Source organism: Helicoverpa zea, chromosome 15 (assembly GCF_022581195.2).
Source record: "Helicoverpa zea isolate HzStark_Cry1AcR chromosome 15, ilHelZeax1.1, whole genome shotgun sequence".
Classification (NCBI taxonomy): Eukaryota; Metazoa; Arthropoda; class Insecta; order Lepidoptera; family Noctuidae; genus Helicoverpa; species Helicoverpa zea.
Window position 1 is genome coordinate 4,899,113 of NC_061466.1, and position 18,590 is coordinate 4,917,702.

The 18,590-nt window shown below is 34.8% G+C and overlaps 2 protein-coding genes and 1 long non-coding RNA gene across 3 annotated transcripts; 2 read left to right on the plus strand and 1 right to left on the minus strand.

Moving 5' to 3' along the window:
• Positions 1-559: 559 nt before the first annotated feature.
• On the plus strand, positions 560-2,723 carry LOC124637029. Its single transcript, XM_047173345.1, has 2 exons — positions 560-584; positions 740-2,723. The coding sequence occupies exons 1-2, from the start codon at positions 560-562 to the stop codon at positions 2,653-2,655; spliced, it is 1,941 nt and encodes a 646-aa protein (XP_047029301.1). The 3' UTR covers positions 2,656-2,723.
• Positions 2,724-5,458: 2,735 nt separating this feature from the next.
• On the plus strand, positions 5,459-11,252 carry LOC124636942 (odorant receptor 67c-like). The gene is made up of 7 exons (XM_047173233.1): positions 5,459-6,058; positions 6,225-6,390; positions 7,281-7,377; positions 7,851-7,952; positions 10,332-10,420; positions 10,690-10,756; positions 10,900-11,252. The coding sequence occupies exons 1-7, from the start codon at positions 5,494-5,496 to the stop codon at positions 10,975-10,977; spliced, it is 1,164 nt and encodes a 387-aa protein (XP_047029189.1). The 5' UTR covers positions 5,459-5,493; the 3' UTR covers positions 10,978-11,252.
• A 2,081-nt stretch (positions 11,253-13,333) lies between these two features.
• On the minus strand, positions 13,334-13,831 carry LOC124637141. The gene is made up of 2 exons (XR_006985181.1): positions 13,700-13,831; positions 13,334-13,581 (listed from the first exon to the last, which is right to left on the minus strand). It is a non-coding gene; the product is annotated as an uncharacterized LOC124637141 (long non-coding RNA).
• Between the last annotated feature and the right edge of the window lie 4,759 nt (positions 13,832-18,590).

The window sequence follows — 18,590 nt, forward strand, 5'->3', positions numbered from 1 at the left end:
CTGTATGTACCTTCTCTATATTTTATTGTTTTGCATTTGGTCACTCCACTTAACCAGGCGACCGTTACGTAAGAAGGTTCCTTCAGAGCAGTCATCGTTCAATGCCTAAGGGGCTGATCAACGTCTTAGAGACAAAAATGACCTACCGAAATATTTCTTCACGACCAGTATGAAGCTCGAACGAACACTGAGTCATCCAATCCATGTGTCACTGTCTCAATATTGCATTACAAAAGGTCGCGCCTATTGAATTCACCACTCATAATACTCGTAACTGCATCATAGGCCAAAATACTATTGTGGTGTCAGTATAATCAGTTTATTGTTTTTGGAACCTAGCTGTCACCTTCGTGCTCTGATCTTTTTAGTATCGTTCGCAAGTTTCATCTGCGCTGACGGTCCTAATATTCCCGGTGTATAATTCCTAAACCAGTGTTATCAAATTATATTTCGAAAAATATGCAGTTCAAATAACTACTTAAGTGAATAATTTATGTACTGAGTGTCAATAATAGTGCTGATAATAGTGCCGATAATATCTTTGTTAATCGAAGAGAAAATGATGAAATTAAGCTCAAAAGCAGGTAAGGAACACAACACAAGAGAATATTAATTTTAAAATAAAAAGAATAACGTTTTCGTTTTATGATAGGATTATTTAAATGAGCGCGTTTTTCACATCACAGTATGCTCATTAGTTAATATTTTGTAATGGAACAATACTTTTATTTTTTTCTAGGAATGGTGCTGTGGTTTTTTATTGCTTTAACTACGGCTGACTTAGACAGTGATGGATATGGTTTCTTCAACAATGGATGTCCAAAAGACACTAGTATAGATAAATACTTGCCTCATGAAAAATGTGACCAGTTTTACCAATGTTATCACGGAACTTTGATTCCGAGGTTCTGTCCATCTGGGCTACAATTTAACGCTGATCTGGAAAGATGCGATTGGTACCAAGATAAAAAGTGTCTTAAGAAAAGAGAAGAATCAGAAACTCGCTCAGATCCGTTTGAGGAACTAGATAGCAATAATCCTAACCACGCGGTACTAATATGCGCAACTAAAGATTCGAACGGCGTTATGATAGTTCATGAAAACTGTGATCAGTTTTACAAATGTTCATATGGTAAGCCAGTATCATTGAAGTGTGCACCAGAACTTTTATATAACCCTGTAAATGAAAAATGTGACCAAGCGCAAAGTGTGGAGTGTGGTGAAAGAATTATTCCAGAGAAAGAAACTATCAGTCCAGCTATGGAAATATCAGTTAGGAGAAAAAAACATTATAATGCACAGCCTGTTCCATCTATCGATGATATTGAAGCCAGAAAATCTTATGCCAAACTTGCTAGGGCTATATGTTCATCTAAACGTTCGAAAGGTATTCTACTTGCTCACGAATATTGTAACAAGTACTATAAGTGCAAACGTGGAAAAGCAGTAGGTTTAAAATGTCCATCAAATTTGTTGTTCAACCCCTTTAAAGAACGTTGTGACATGCCTCGGAACGTTAACTGCAAAGAGAGAATTACGGTTGATGAGAAATATACCAAGTATGTTAGTACACGTTACGATGATAATAGCAACAACAGTGAAGAAAATGAAATATCTGTCAGTGATGATAATAATGCAACTTTAATTTGTTCGGTCGCAAATTCTAATGGAGCGTTAATTGCCCATGAGAAGTGTAATCAATTCTACAAATGTACCAACGGGTCTCCAGTTACTCTGACTTGCCCGGGAAATCTTTTATTTAATTTAGAAAAAAAGAACTGTGATTGGATAAAGAATGTATACTGTGGTGAAAGGACATTAGATAGCGATGGAAATGATTTGGATAGTAGTACACCTCGAATATTCAATGGTGTCCCTAGTGAGCCCGGCCAAGTTATGGCTCTTTGTACCGCTGAGGGTTCTGATAGCATGCTGCTTGCCCATAAACGTTGTAATCAGTTTTACAAATGTCAGGATAGCCGTGCGGTTGAGAAAACCTGTCCTGGTAATCTGCTGTACAGTATAGAAAAAGAATATTGTGATTGGCCAACTTTCGTCGAATGTGGTGAAAGGACGAAGCCTGATAGTACCAATAGTGCCGAAGTTGACGATAATACTATCGAAAGTGGTAGTGGGTCAGGCCATAGTCAGGGTGAGCCTAAGCCTAGTCAAGCTATTCAAGCAACTTCAATTTGCGCGAGTAAAAATACTGAAGGAATGTTAATACCTCATGAAAATTGTAATCAATTCTACAAGTGCTATGAAGGTAAACCGATTCCTTTATTTTGCCAATTAAATCTCTTTTACAACCCTTTAAAGGAATACTGTGATTGGCCGCATAACGTGAACTGTGGTACCAGGGTGGTACCAGTAAATACCAAAACAAATTATGAAGAAGAAGCATATGATTCTAATTTACCGTGTTCTGGCATCACCAATGGAAATATACTTCCTCACGAGAATTGCAGTCAGTTTTATAAATGTGTGAATGGTCAAACATACCCCATGGACTGTCCGCCAGGTCTTTACTTTAACGCCATTCTAAAGTACTGTGACTGGCCTGTGAATGTAGACTGTGGGGAGCGTTACACAGAAGTGCAAGTTAATAAACATGGAGTATCACGTAGAGCCCTTAGCCTTAGGATGATTTCTTAAAAAGAAGTTCCGACGCCTAAACAAGCGCATTCAAATAGCCTTCAAATATTAATGTTGTATACACCCTTTTCTGGCACAATGATAATTTCTTTTATAGTCCTCATCAATATAGCTAATAACACAATATTAAATAACTAAAATACTGTGTATTGATTGTTGTGTTTAATTATATTTTTTTATAATAAATCACTGTCAAAATAAACGCCTTATAATTATTATTTTTACCTACATTTGCTGTTATTTTTGTAGCGACCTTAACTCAAGTGATAATTGTGCCATGACTTGAAATATTTAGAGGTTTGACTCAAAGAATATACAAATATCTTCTGAAAGTAAGTACATGTTCCGTTCTATTTACATAGAGAACGAAAGATGTGTTACAAAAAAGGCCAATGGGAAACCGATAGCTGGGTCCAGACTGCGTTCTTTATAGGTGTCATTACTCAGGCTTGAGGGTTTCGCCACCTGAGCCACTTCCAGACAATCTTTTCTGCAATGCAGTCTTTTGCATACTTACGTGCCTACATCGTAGTATTTCATGGCATTCCACCAATTTTTATTTTCATTACATTTTAAAAGTAGTTACACCGATAGAGGGATTTTTTTACATGTGTTCTATTGTAGATGTGTTTTCGATTTTTTTTATATATATAAATAAAATAAAGAACTGATTTATGAACCTTGTAACGCACAATGGTAGTGATTTTAACTAAATAAAACATCAAAACCAGGACCATATTTACTTTATAGTTAATTTGTTTCGTGATTGTATGCCACAGCTATAAACGATATTGTTATAATGTAATTAAAATGAAACCTTCATCAAAACTGTTATTTAATGAGGAAGTTCGAAAATAAATTAGGCATGTTCGAAATACTTTGTTGTCAGTTACAAGTTTCAACCATCTTTAAATTGTTATCTCATTAAGCAATTATAACAACAACTCCGAAATAGTAAACAAAAACAACAGCCATTTTCCGGGAAATGTTTATTGCGAAAAATATAAGTTAATTTGCGCTTGTCAATGTGAAAGAAAACCTGATTGGACTGCCAAGCTCACGATACGATATGAGTGGGCGGAACAAATAAATGAAAATACTCAATTATTATATTTCATATGAGGAATATTATGAACGTTAAACTTTACCGGTGTTCTTGTATTAAGTAATATTATAATGTATTAGAATGGGTTCTATATTAAAGACTTTGAAACTTTCCATAGTTTCCATCGAAAAAAAAACTGCCATTTTCTTTTTATCGCTGGATATAGGATTCAGCTTATATCTACAATATGTTACCTAACTAACGTTGTTTGGTTTTATGTGTACAGTCAACTTCAGGTCAGTGGTAATAGTTTTATAGGAAAATCGTACCTACTTATTTTATTTGTATTGAGTTAAGCTGCATGACAGTTACCACTGATGTGCAGTTTACTGTACTTATTATCCTAAATAGCCCATGTATTCATCACATTCTGGTTTCGTATTATATTAATATCAGTATTGATGTTTGTCCCCGAAGCGGTTTCGCCAAACACAATTTGTGAAATTTCTGTCAGCTGAAACAAAACAAGTCGATCAATCACCTCTCTCCCTCGTGAGACGAACAATTTGTATTTTTTACACACAAAATCTTCGTCATTCATTTTTTATGGTATGGTATGGAACTTTACATTTTTGTATGTAATTAATTTACTTTGTAGACAAAAATAAACAACTTTTAAATATAGCGTTTAAAAAATAACTTCAACTTCCACATTCTATTTAAAGATCTGTCTAGGCGGCTGGTTGACGCTTCTCGTGACCAGAATGCTGGCTATATTACCTCGGGCAAAGGATTAGCATGGCGATCCAACGAGGTAATGCTGCCAAACTCTTGGGCACGTTCCCAGTAGACAGCGATGGAGACGATTTTTTTGACGATTGATTGATGATTGATTTTAGTTTAATGTTTTTAAGCTATCCTAGATAGTTTTAATTTTTATTTCTTTATTTTATTCCTGAAAATATCAAATTAAATAAATAAATAAAAAATCAACTTACAGAAACTCAAATAAATACCATATATATTGCCTTTGTAAAATCAAATAGGTATAAATTAATGTCACATCTCTTTTTCCCTCTATTCTATTCGGACACAATAATGACCTCAAAATGTTTGACATGTCAAATCGGTCCCACATGTGTTTCACTTTAAATGTTCACACGTTTTCATTGAAGTGATTGATACTAGCTAAGTATTTCAAACGGAATTTACAATAAAGGAAATTATCGAAAATAGGTGTCGATTTGTTCGTTCGTGACTTTGTCACTTTAAAGTGAATTTTATATTTGAGGGTTGGTAGTTGATTTTAAAGGGTTGGTTAGAGATTGGGTTGTCTACATTTTGTCGTTTAAATAAAGTTATTTATTTAAATCCAAATATATTTTTATATAGAAAAGAAAAAGAAAAGTCCAACGAGTGATTAATTGTTACGTTATATCGCAGTCAACTCCTTAAAATAAAGTTGAAACGATTTAATGGCGATGTTCGGTCATAGGGCTAGTCGTTTGACTGAACAGTTATTCCAACCAGTTGGTTGCAACATGCTACATGCATAATTCATTAATATTCACATTTAAACATTTAAAAAGTATTCGAATAATATTCTACTGGATATCAGAAAAGTATGAAAATGTTTTGCATCCCTGACGCAAGCATTTGATTTAAATACATATTTAAGCGTCACCAACATAAAATTCCTCTTTATACGACGACATACAGATGGACTCATTCTTTAGGTACATCGCACAAGAAAATAGACTAGCTTGAGATACAAGTACTTTCTCAATACAAACATGGAAAATATCCCTCCATACGAAGAGGTTCTAAAACAAATAAAAATCAACTTATGGCTAGCGGGCATTCCTTACGGCGATCCGAAAATGAAATTCAGATACTATCTCGGTAACTTACAACTCTTAGTGATGATCATTTGCGAAATATCATTCTTTGTCTCAAGAATATCGGCGGAAAACTTCCTCGAACTTACACAATTGGCCCCGTGTTTGGGTACAGGAATACTGACTTATTTGAAAATTGTTGTCATTGCTCGAAAACGGATGAAAATCTATGAACTATCTGAGTGCCTTGGAAAACTGTACGAGAACATTTTGAAAGATGATAACAAAAGAAGGCTTGTGAAGAAAAATCTTGTACTAGTAAACTTTTTGATGAAATACTATTTCGTTCTAAATGTAATCCTTATCTCCGTGTATAATTTTGTGAGCCCTGTGATTATAATGTACGATTATTTCGTCAATAATCAGCTGATTTTTACGTTGCCTTATGCGGTATTGGTGCCGTTTTCAACAGATGCCTGGGTACCTTGGTCTGCAGTTTATATCTATTCAATTGTATGTGGTGAGTAGAATCATTTTTATAAAGGTCAATATTAAACCTCATAACAAACATAAGAGTTATGGCAGACATTATTATTTCATTCTTAAATATAATGTACCAGCATCAGTATAGCCAAAGACAGTATTCGTATTTTTGAGTATTTTTTTAAATGACTTTGTCTTTTCAGGTTTTGTTTGTGTACTATTCTTCACAACAGTTGATGGTCTGTACTTCGTGCTGACCTCACATGTATGCGCTAATTTCAGTGTCATCAGTGACATGATTGAGAGGCTAGATGAAAACACTGTGGACCGGTTGCCTGATATTGTTAAAGAACATCAGTATATTTTGAAGTGAGTGAAATATGTAGTATATACGAGTAGGTAATAAGTGCTAAAGCAGATAATAATCAATGTTTGACTAAATAACAACACCACCATTTTAATTTTTACTACCGTTTTTCCCCGTGGTTTCACCCGCATCGTGGGGAAACTTCTTCCCGTACATACATAGAATATTGTCCATGTCACTCAGGAATGAAAAGAAAACCTCTTTATTATATTAGTGCAAATAAATAAGGACAGGTAGCTTGTATATAAAAAATAGAGATGAAATAATAACAGAAATATACCTCCCATAAATAACTGTTATATTACTATATTCTAATCAAATAATAACTGCAATATCTATAAGAAAATATAACCTTTCTCATATTATTTGCAGTAAACAAGATAATCTTGGCATTCTATCACACAAATCTCCGGGCCGTATTATTTTATTACGTGTTACAATATTAGTTCCCAATTACATTCTCCGCTGCTTATTACAATCGTAATACGAAAAAAACAGAAATTGCCCTGTCAACTACTGAGCTGGTTCTCATTTCGGAAGATAAATGATTTGCACGCGAAGGAATTTTGCTGTATTCAGATGTTGCAACCTTCTTATATTTGTATGTATATTATTATGTACTGGCTCTTCCTCGTGATAGTGAGGGAACTACTTAAAAAGTAGTACATCCTTTCTCAGTCCCTAGACTGTATGCGTACCAACATTAATTTGGATCGGTTCAGTAAGTAGTTGAGAAGGAGCGCGACAGACAAACAGAGTTTGCTATACATGTATAATATTATGTAAGGATTTTCGATTTGATTGATTCAAGAAAACGTATGTGTATTTTAAAAAGGGAAATGGTTATTTATTTAATATGGACAACAATAACTATGTCGATATTGTTTTTCAGGCTAGGTGAAGACTTAGAAGATATTTTCACAGCGCCCAATCTGTTTAACGTGCTGGTTGGCTCTTTGGAAATATGTGCTCTCGGATTTAATTTAACGGTAAAAATAACTAACTATCATTTACGTTAACAGGGAGTAAAAGCAGTTTAATGTTCGGAAAATACATATTTGTCACATTACAACGCTTTCGTCACAAACAGCTCTAGCCTAAAGCGAAACGGAATTTAAAACTAAAAATACAATTTATTTAACATTTTTTAATTAATTTCATATGTACCTGTATACATATTATATTTTATTCATTGAGTATTCTCAACCGGCATTTTATATCAATGATTAATTTAATATGTTAAAAGTACATTATCTACTTTCTATCTTCTAAATTGTAGTCACAACTAGAGATATTATTTCTCCCAAACTTGTTTTGTCCCCTTTATTTAGACAGATGTAATTCCATTATCACTACGTTAGCAAGATGTTTTAGTGTTAATATTTTGCTTCAATATTTTTCTGCCTCACTATACTATGCAGATACCTACATATAAGTTATTAATATTATGTGGTATTTCTAGAATGGAAGCTGGGAAAAGATTCCAGGCTGTCTTCTTTTTCTCCTTTCTGTTCTACTACAAATTCTCATGATGAGTGTCTTCGGAGAAAATATGATAAGAGAGGTAACAATGCCTACATCTATATCTATACATATAATAAATCTGTAAAAAAACTGTGTCTGTACATTGAATACATTAAAAAAATAATAATTGAGTGGGGTTTAGAAACAGTAATGGAGCACAAATCCAAAAAAAAAATTCTGTCTGTATGTCTGTATGTCTGTATGTCTGTATGTCTGTTTGTTTGTACACGCTAATCTTCCGAACTACTGAACGGATTTCAATGATTTTTTCTTTGTTGTATCAGTATTAAGCCTGGTCAACATATAGGCTATAATTTATCTTCGAAAATTGAAGACCTGATGCAGAATACCAACAGACCAACAAAACTATAAGAGATACAAAAATGGTGCCATGGCAAAAATTGTTTAATGTGATGAGCATTTTCAGTTGAGATAATAAATTTTAAGATCTGGAACACCTGATGTGGAACCCCAAGAGCCCAGCTTCTCTGTACCATATACAGGTATGACGTTTTAGCAAAAGTTGTTCAATTTGATAAGCACTTTCTATTGACTTATATAAATTGAAGATCTAAAACACCTGATGTGGAACTCCAGGGGCCCAGCTAGACTATAGCATATAGAGGTATGACGTTTTAGCAAAAGTTGTTCAATCTGATAAGCACTCTCTAAAACACCTGATGTGGAACTCCAGGAGCCCAGCTAGACTATAGCATATGAAGATATGACGTTTTAGCAAAAATGGTTCAATCTGATAAGCACTCTCTATTGACGTACATATAAACATCGAAGATCTGGAACACCTGATGTGGAACTTCAAGAGCAATACTACACTTAAAATGTATAGAAATTAATGTTATGAAATAGGTATGGTGAATTAAAAAAAGTAATTAGTCCGTCTTTAAGATAACCCTAAAATAATGGACACATATTTTTTTTCTCTCTCTCACAAACAAATAATAACGAAGATACAACAACATTATTATATCTCATTATTATTTTGTATGTCTCTTCCAGACCTCGGGACTACAAAGTTCCGAATTTTTGGGAGGCAAACGTGGGGCCGAAGCCAACACGCTGAAGCCCTTTTGAGACAACTTTAATGAAATGGTGACACAAATGACAAAACCGACGATTATCCCTTTAAACACTATAAAAATGAACCCAAGGACAATCCCCGTTGGACGTCGTTAAAAAAAAAGACAATCCCCGGTTCTGTGCTAAACTATTGCTAACTATGGAGGAAAACTACTTGGGCTATTGTGATGGGATATTAGTGGATGACAATGTATTAGGTACTTGTAAAAATGGCAGGTGGAGACTCGCCACATCACTTACTGGGCCCCCGGGAACCAGTCACTGAATAGCAACAAGAGGGCAACAGGGACATGAGCGGTTGAAGGGTGAGGATACCTCGGCGGACTTTAAACGCAGATTACGCGCTCCCTGTGCTTACCATGAGGCACCTACCCTCCGAGCAGGGCAACTAATCCTGCTCTAGCGACTCCACTCTGGACGGCCAAGCCAAGCCAGAGGCGTGAGACCTACCCCCGTCATAGTTCACTCCGACCGGCCGGAGATGGGGGACAGTATACTCTCCCTGGAGAACTCAGTATATATAGCCCCGCGGGGTCACTACTCCCCGTCATCAGCCTCAGATGTCCTGCGGTGCCTATATCTCATTATTATTGTCGTTACTATCTCAAGAGCCTTTGTCCCAATTATGTTAGGGTCGACTTCCAGTCACGATGCAACTGAGTACCAGTGTTTACAAGGAGCGACTGCCTATCTGACCTCCACAAACCGGTTACCCGCTCAACCCAACACCCCTTGGTAAGATTTACTGGCTTCTGACTACCCATAACGACTGCCAAGAATGTTCAATGACAGCCGGAACCTACAGTTTAACATCCCCTCCAAATAACGGTCATTGGTATCCAAAATATACTTAGAAAGTACATACGAACTTAGAAAAGTTGCATTGGCAGGCACTTGCCAGACCTGGAATCAAAGACGCACGCTCATACTTGAGAGATTGGTTCTCTACCCACTAAACCACTACGACTTTGTCGTCTATTTAATGTTTTTTTACGCGGACTAATTAGAATCACTACTTTTATCCCTATGGTCACGTCTATTGCGGTTCAGTTCTCAGCGTTTTGTTTAGTCTGCTGTGCTTTTGCCGTTAAAGTACAAAAATTAAATATATGGAACGTTTCTAATGGTTATGCGTATTCCGTTGTTTTCAAGTCAACGGGCCCTTAAAATTCAATATCAGACTATTCAGATCTTTGATTTTGCTGACCCCGTAGTAGCTGGCATAAGGGACAGGATCCGCGTACGAAGTCGCGGGCAGAAGCTAGTTCTAAATAATTATACCAGCAGGTTTGTTGCATAACATGTATTTTTTTTTCTCCAGAGCACAAATATTGGTGACGCCGCCTTTCTCTGCAAATGGTATAAAATGGACGAAAAATCTAAGAAGACGATTATGACTATAATGATCAGGTAAGAAAATGAAGTACACATAAATACTGGCCATGTATGTTTCAGTCTTCCATTAAAATAAAACAAATGAGTACTTAACTTTAATGCCTGCTGCATACACATGCACGTAGATACCAAACGCCTACCGTTTTTCTAAAGGCAAAGTATCTTGACTATTTCACTTTCTTTTTGATTTTAGGTAGGTTGTTACAAATGGTTCAGTATATACTTACTTATCAAACAATACAAGACAAACAGCTATCTCTATTGAATATTGCTCTCATTTCCAGGTCCAAAAAGCCTCAACGGTTAACGGCTTATAAATTTTCATCTATCAGTTACGCAAGTTTTACAAAGGTAAGTATTTTGTGGTCAATTAAAACATCAATGTTCACCTTTTAAAACCGCTTAACCGAAAAATATATTTGATTTTCGAACACCACCAAAAGCCTTCTATGATTCAGAAGAAATACGTGACACTCTTATGTTTTTTTTTTCAGATTATAAGCACTTCGTGGTCATACTTCACTATTCTGAAAACTGTGTACACGCCACCAGAAGTATCAAGTTCCGAATAATCATCACAATAATATATGTACGTAGAACGCAATTTTTCTCGGAAGAAGAACAAAAAGGATGGAAATAATTCAATCACACATTTCACCACATTTATTAAAGTTTTCAATTAACGCATACCTATTTCATGAATTCTCGGATTTTTGCAATCAATTTGACTACTAGCTGTTATTCCATTGTACAAAACCCGCAAACAACTAAAAATATTTTTATTTTTTTATAACATATGTAGGATTGACACCAATTACCTAATCAGTTAGTTAAGTACCTAATTATTGAAATTAGTTTAGAAGAAATTATAAGAAGGTACCTACGATTGTAAGATTGCATCTTATAGAGTAGGCTGTAGGTATAATTAGGTTATAATAAGGTCTCAGAAATTTCTCAAACCCGTCTGCCATCTGACATGGAATTGTTACACCGACCACTAAGGTAACAGCCTGGGCCGACAACTCAACGTGCCCTTGGGTCTAACAACGCCAACTGCCAAACTCCGGCCGCCTTATGAAAATTAATACAAATCTACAAAGTGATTTAAGACCAGGCGCGGGAATTGAACTTGGGACCCCTTGCACCACAGTTGGACCCGCTATCTCATTTTCAAAGTCAAAGTCAAAAGGTTTTTGTTTCATTTAGCAGGTGCTTAAGAAATGTCAATAGCTAGGTGCACGCTTCCAAAGACCGGGTCTTATGGAGAAGAACCGGCAAGAAAGTTCATAGACACTCTTTTCAAAACATGAACTGTACCTTACCACATAAACTTTTAAACGTCCTTTTAACACTTGCCTAAAAAAAAATTCAGATTGTGACTTTGAAATAAGGTCCATTTTGCAGCCACACTTTTTAGACAAGTGAAGGAAGCCGACCCCAACATAGTTGGGAAAAAGGCTCGGAGGATGATGATGACTTTTTCTAGACAAGTGTTCGACAGATGTTTAAGTTTTTTTAGTAAGACCAGAACTGTTTACAATATTTTATAGTACTCCGAGAAACCTTAAACAAAGAAGCATCGTATGAATTTATTATAGGTACCTACACTGTTATCGTATCTACCACAACTTATAGATACTTATTTAAAGGCATTTCGCTTATAACGTATATATCTAGGTACGTATAATCACTGTTATAAGATAGCAATATACTTATTACTAGCTAAATCTTGTATGACAGTTATCAGTGCTTGTGATAATTGACACGATTTTGAACAAAACAAGTGTCTAACTGATTTGTTGAATTTGATAACAGCGTATTTGTATTGTTTAGCAGAGATTAGGTATATGTTAAAACAACATGTTTGTAATATAACAGAGATTGCTATCGACAATAGATTGTATTGCAAATGATAAACATTAGCGTCACAAAATGAAGATTTTATTTTTAAGTAGCAAAATAAAGTCATGACCTTTATTTCGTTTTATTTATCTGATACCCTCTTCGATTCTTTCTTCCAAGTGTAGACACAAACCAAGAGATCAATAACATAAGTAAAATCTACACACTAAAATTTGTTAATTATATTAAATTCACTAAAAAACTTCGCAAGCCACAGAATCTCTACTTATAGGGGCCTTATTAACAAGTCTTGTTTTTAGATGTTAAAATACATAAATAGATACAACTACAACAAAAATAATAATCATACCTAGCATCTATACTTTATCATGAATTCTAAGACAACAATGGTCAAAACACGAATTCAGCAATTCATGTCAACGTTTAGTATCATAATATTTGAGATATTACCAAACACTTTCCGTCGAGCGAGTCATAAGGCACCATAATTACAGTTGTTCCCAACTTGGGCTTAAAATCATTATTTTGTTGAAACAAAGGGCAATTAACTGATATTAAGCCCACCTGTACCTTGTTTGATGTAAAATATTACTTGCGGGATACACCAACTTTGGAAATGGCCACTCGATTATTTTTTTGTTAAGTTACCGCTAATTTTATGGAATATGATTGAAGTATATTTAAAGCGCAGTGTTGTTTGAAGTTACGTCCTGTAATGAGACCGCGCACAGCTAAAACAGGCATCCAGATATCTCAAAGATTTTGAATAACATATTTATCATTCGTTTACTTTTTAGAAGAGTTATTTTTCTGCACCTGCAACTAATTACCAAAAAATAATTAAAACACTTATCACACACCTGAATTACGAATATCTATGGATTTAAATAGATGCAGTTTCAAATAATGCATTTATCAAGAATTAATTTTATTAAACTGTGTTATTTTTTTTTGTAAAATTTGAGTTATCATCCCCAACAAAGGTTACTCTGAAAGCATCAAAATTATGCAACACGTTTTACGTAATGATAGTTAAAGGTTAAAGGAACAAATCAAAGGTTGATATGAGTGGATATGTCATTAACATTTATTATATTTCTGATTCATACCGATATAGCCCACTGGATTAGCAAGTTGAGGTGGCAATAGGCATGCCATATTGCTCGCAGAGCAGATAGCCGATGTGGTCGAAAAGTGCTGGAGCGGAGACCACGGACTAGCAAGCGCAGCGTAGGACGTCCACCAACAAGGTGGAAAGACGACCTTGTAAAGAACGCCGGAAGACGCTGGATGCAGGTCGCTTCAACAGGTATCTGTGGAGATCAAAGGGGGAGGCCTATGTTCAGCAGCGGACGTCCTATGACTGAGATGATGATGATGATATTTCTGATTTTAATGTAATTAAAAACAAAATTAATGCAAGTCTTATACATTCTGGCATCTTCGAAGCTTAAAATATCCCGCACTGCTTTCACCAACACGCATGCCCAGCGCGGTGAGTATAGGAAAATCTCCCCTGGAGGCCTTTATCCAGCAGTGGACGTTTATCTGCTATGACGACGGTATATGCAATCTATGCTTTTTCCTTTATTCAAATCTTTTATGAGTACTTTGTGAGTACAAGTAATCAGCACCTTGGCAATGATAGCATTAATTAATCGTTTATCAATACAAGATTATGCTAACACTAGGCACTAGGTAATCGCTCAGGTGGCCTAAGATTATTTACCTTATTAATAATTATCAAAACCTGCCAGGTGCGACTCGGTCGAGCTCCAATGGTTCCGTACCATAATCCTAAAAAATAACAAGGCCGAAAAAAATCTTATTTGATGTTTCCATTTAAATTTTTATTTCATTTTTGTTTTTTCAGTACTCACTATTTTAGGGCAACCGTATAATCTGTGAAAATCACAACTGTCTAACTATCGCGCATCATGAGTCCGACGCCTGATGCAGTCCGTATATACGGACAGTAATAATTGGATGCAGTTTTAACTCTTTTTCATCGTCATCCAATAAATAAGTCCGTCCAGATATTTCTTTTCCGGCAGCCAAAAATCATTAAATGGATTCCCTCCGAAAGTTGTGTTAACTTACTTAAATTACCTGTCATTTGAATATGCGCATACTTTATATCGTACTTCTTCAGTATGATCCGGTTTTCCTATTGGTTCTCGTGAATTTATTTCTATGAGGAATATTAATGTATAACTGCTTTAGCTTACTTTTCTAGCTCCTTCTGAGCAGTATTCCTAGTATTCCATCGTGAAGCAGAAATAAAGCGGCATAAAATTAGTACGTACATCAGTTTTATCGAATGGTTATGTAGAGTTTTATCGCAATATACCCGTGCACACAATTTTATTACAGTCTTCATCATCATCATATCAGTCATTGCTATCTGCTACTGAATGTAGGTCTCCCAAATGGTACGCCAACCATCTCGGTCATGGGAGAATTAAAACATGCTCGTCCTTTCTCCTGATCCTGCTTTATGCAATATTCCGAAGCTTCATCGAAAAATGTTTCCATAATAACCTTTAAACAGAAAAAAACCGTCTCCAAGACAGTCCTTACAAAAAAACAAGAGGTAATAAGAGGAAATAATTAAATTTCATTTGTTCCACAGTCCACTTACTAAAGTGGAGTACGTGACTGCAATTGCACGAGCACTGCAGGAGGATGCCTCGGGAAATGTGCAGTTCAAGGACAAATTAAATAATTGTTCAGTTTGTTCTCTGTTACAGAATTCTTTGTGTTCATATTGCTATGGAACTTTGTTTGTTGAAAGAGAAATATATCTTTACTAATATAAATAAATAGGAATCATTTTTTTATTTGTACCCTGAAGGCTCCGAAACTACTGAAACCATTTAAAAAATGAATCTTGAGTAACATAAATACAAGCTGTTGATTTGCATCCGTGCCATATTCAAGGAGGTAATTATGCTAATGATTCTCGACCCAAATCAATAAAAAAATTGGTACGTAATTTTTTTTCTTTAATTTTTTTTCGGAATTCCGTAAATGTCATCTAGCCTTATTTAAACTTGGCGCGTATGTTACTGGCGTTAAAACCGTGCTGCACCCTCACACAAACGCAAACACAAAGCATACGCAACGATCACTCATAAATTTCATTCATAATATTGGATTACTTCGGAAATACCACGACATTAAAATGACAAAAAAGCAGTGCATATTAGTTATTTCCCATGTACTGTAATTCCAATCGATTATTTACGTATTGTATGTCCTCCTCCTGAACTATGGCACAAATGCAAATCAACACCTTGTATGTATTACCACGGGACATGAGTGAAACCTCGCGAAAACGGTAGCTTTTTTATAATATGTGAGTAATCATCATCATCATCATCTCAGCCATAGGCCTCCCCCTTAGATCTCCACCTTAGAGGCGACCTGCATCCAGCGTCTTCCGGCGACCTTCATAAGGTCATCTGTCCACCTTGTTGGTGGACGTCCTACGCTGCGCTTGCTAATCCGTGGCCCCATCGATGGTATGATTCATTTAAAAGTAATAAATAGGTAGCTAGTCAAATAGAGTTCGAGTTCGTTCTTTTTTTGAAAATCCCTAGTTGAGACTAGTGCTAACAATTACCTTCTACAGATTGCAATAAAAATAATCCCAGTAGAGAACAATAATTGTGAAAAATAATAACTTATAGTTTTTTTTTTCTTTATGGCCATTATTTTTTACAACATTATTAATGCATATCTCCGGAGGTTATATTGAAACAACCTTATTACTGACTATAATGGTTTTGCCTGAAAATATCGTAGCTATATAGCATTGTTCTTTCACTCATTATTTTTTTACATTATTAACACGTTTATAATATTGCTTTTTTTGTATTGTATCGTCACAATTATATTTCAATCGAGTTTAAAGAAAATTTTTGTTGTTTTTCAAAATCTATGGATAAAACCGATATCTTTACAATATTTGATAGATATTGGAAGGTGACGATTAAAAACTTCGCCAAAATAAAGAATTCTTAAAGGTGAATGCCACGAAGTGTGGGATATTCGTATATAAAATGGGTTATTGATATTTTACTCCGAAATTCAATTTTTATACGCGTCTTGTAGTGACATCTTTAAAACATTGAAGATTTATAAATGTGCAGACCCACTAATTTTCACAAAGAAAATAATGCCTCCCTTCACGACACCCGCATTATATCACGAAAAATATGTATTCTTATCTAATTAATTAATCTTAATCACTGAAATGTTTCCAGTGATAAAACACATTAAGTGATCCGTTTTATCAGCTTTTTGTCTTAATCTCTTTCAAAATTAATTGTTGCTACTTTTAATGTTCCAGAAAAGAATAAAATCAGAGTAGCTACGTATTCGATTCAAATCCTTCGATATATGGATAAAAATGGATTAACTGCTTACGTATTACGTATGACAAGCATTAAATTAGTATCTACACAATCCTTTAAAAGGATTACATGTAGTTATTGGGTATTATTCCTGTCTCAAAACAATTTTAAATACATTTATTTTCATCCTTTAACCAATAAACGTACACATTTATTTCACCACTATTGTTTAAATATTTTTTTCAAGAGAGACCGTGTTTTTTTAAATCGTGATAGCATGTTTTATTGAGATCGATAATTATAATGAAACTTGTATTACTATAGCTTCAATCTTGAATGAAAACTCTTGATAAAACCCAATTTATCATCACGTATGATTAAATAGAAGGAAAATATCACTTGGAAACTAAAACGGTTAGTTTGAATCCGATTAGGTACTGAAATAGTTAATTATTCAGGTAGCTTAATTTTTGCATGCTATGCATGCGTGCACATGCATAAAAAAAATCTTTTTATTTCACATATGCCTTTGCAAGCCCTATGAAACGTCACATTAGTTGCACGGTTCCAAAAAGTTGGTCTCATGGAGAAGAGCCGGCAAGAAACTCCATATACACTCTTTTTAAAAAGTAATATAGTCACAGTACAAACAGTCTATTACATAACAATAATAAGCTTACAAAATTATACAATGCAATCATTTGAGTGATGGTCACACAAGCCATCCCATTTTTTTTTTATTTCTCTTACAGTGTTGCAACTGTCAACGGGCATATAATGGCATATAAAAAACAACATTATTGTTTCTTCAAATTCAAGAAGTGAGTGGGATAGCTCAAAGATCGATGAATGAACATAGCTATCTCCCGTGATTTAGAAGAGCTCCATACATTTGTAATGTAATTAATATTCTATTATGACATTTAATTACTCCAAAATAGAATAGTTCAATACATTTATCGGTTGATTAGGTATCATTGGCATTATGATCAAATGCGTATCATTGTTAATGTCTAAATTAATTTTGTTATCTATGTTTTGATTCAAAATTCGATTCTATTGTTATTGGGTTGGCTAGGTCAAAAATAAGTCCATAATAATGTTCATTTTTGTTTTTAAAAAATGTTACTTCCTACTACTTTCCTGACAAATAGGTAAAAAAAACATTGATAAAATATTATCAAATTAACCATAAGTATAATACAGCTTAGCCATATACCTAGCTATCTCTGAAAAGTTCCATTGGAATGACTTGCACCTCTAATTACTTAAACTGTAAAACAAAAATATTTTACAAAATATCCAATATAATATTGTGTGACCTTCTTTTGGTGGTAAATCATCAAAAGATTCCTAGTTCTGCAGCATTGGGAGTATTAGACTCTGACTGGCTACAAACCACCATGTTCCTTCTGAAGCCCTTTGTGTAACAAAGCCGCGGTTCATAATTTGAAGTTCACTTAAAATCATATTTACTGTCTAACACATCCTACACTCTATAGGTATATTCAATCGCGAGTACTACATATATCTCAATGTAGGTCCGTGCGTCCACTATGTCGGTCAGTTACACCGCTGTTTGCCCGCCCGCGTGCAAACATTTGTTATTCTAAACAATATTTGCGTACCGAATTGATTAAACCAAAACAAAACATAAAACTTCACACACGTACGTGTTCCATAACCACTTTATCCTGAAGCTTCTGAAAACGACCACAAAAAGAAAATCGTATTTTTAAATAAAACCGTTCAATGTTTCTTGGTGAGCGCAGAAACTTTAGGTGATTTAAATAAAATATTGGCACAAGTTCAACTCATGTGCCATTCGTAGCTTGGAAATTTGATTTTGAAAAGAAATTTGTCTCGTTCCGAGTTCCTGTGACATATTGAAATCAATAAAATAAGGAAGTTTTATATTGAACATTGTGAGGAAGGAAAATATGGTCACATGTTGCAGTTGACAA

Coding starts and splice junctions, on each gene's coding strand:
- LOC124637029 (XM_047173345.1), top strand. CDS start 560: ATGATGAAATTAAGCTCAAAAGCAG. Junction 585..739: donor GAAATTAAGCTCAAAAGCAG/GTAAGGAACACA, acceptor ATTTTTTTCTAG/GAATGGTGCTGTGGTTTTTT.
- LOC124636942 (XM_047173233.1), top strand. CDS start 5,494: ATGGAAAATATCCCTCCATACGAAGAGGTTCTAAAACAAATAAAAATC. Junction 7,953..10,331: donor GAGAAAATATGATAAGAGAG/GTAACAATGCCT, acceptor TTTTTTCTCCAG/AGCACAAATATTGGTGACGC. Junction 10,757..10,899: donor GTTACGCAAGTTTTACAAAG/GTAAGTATTTTG, acceptor TTTTTTTTTCAG/ATTATAAGCACTTCGTGGTC.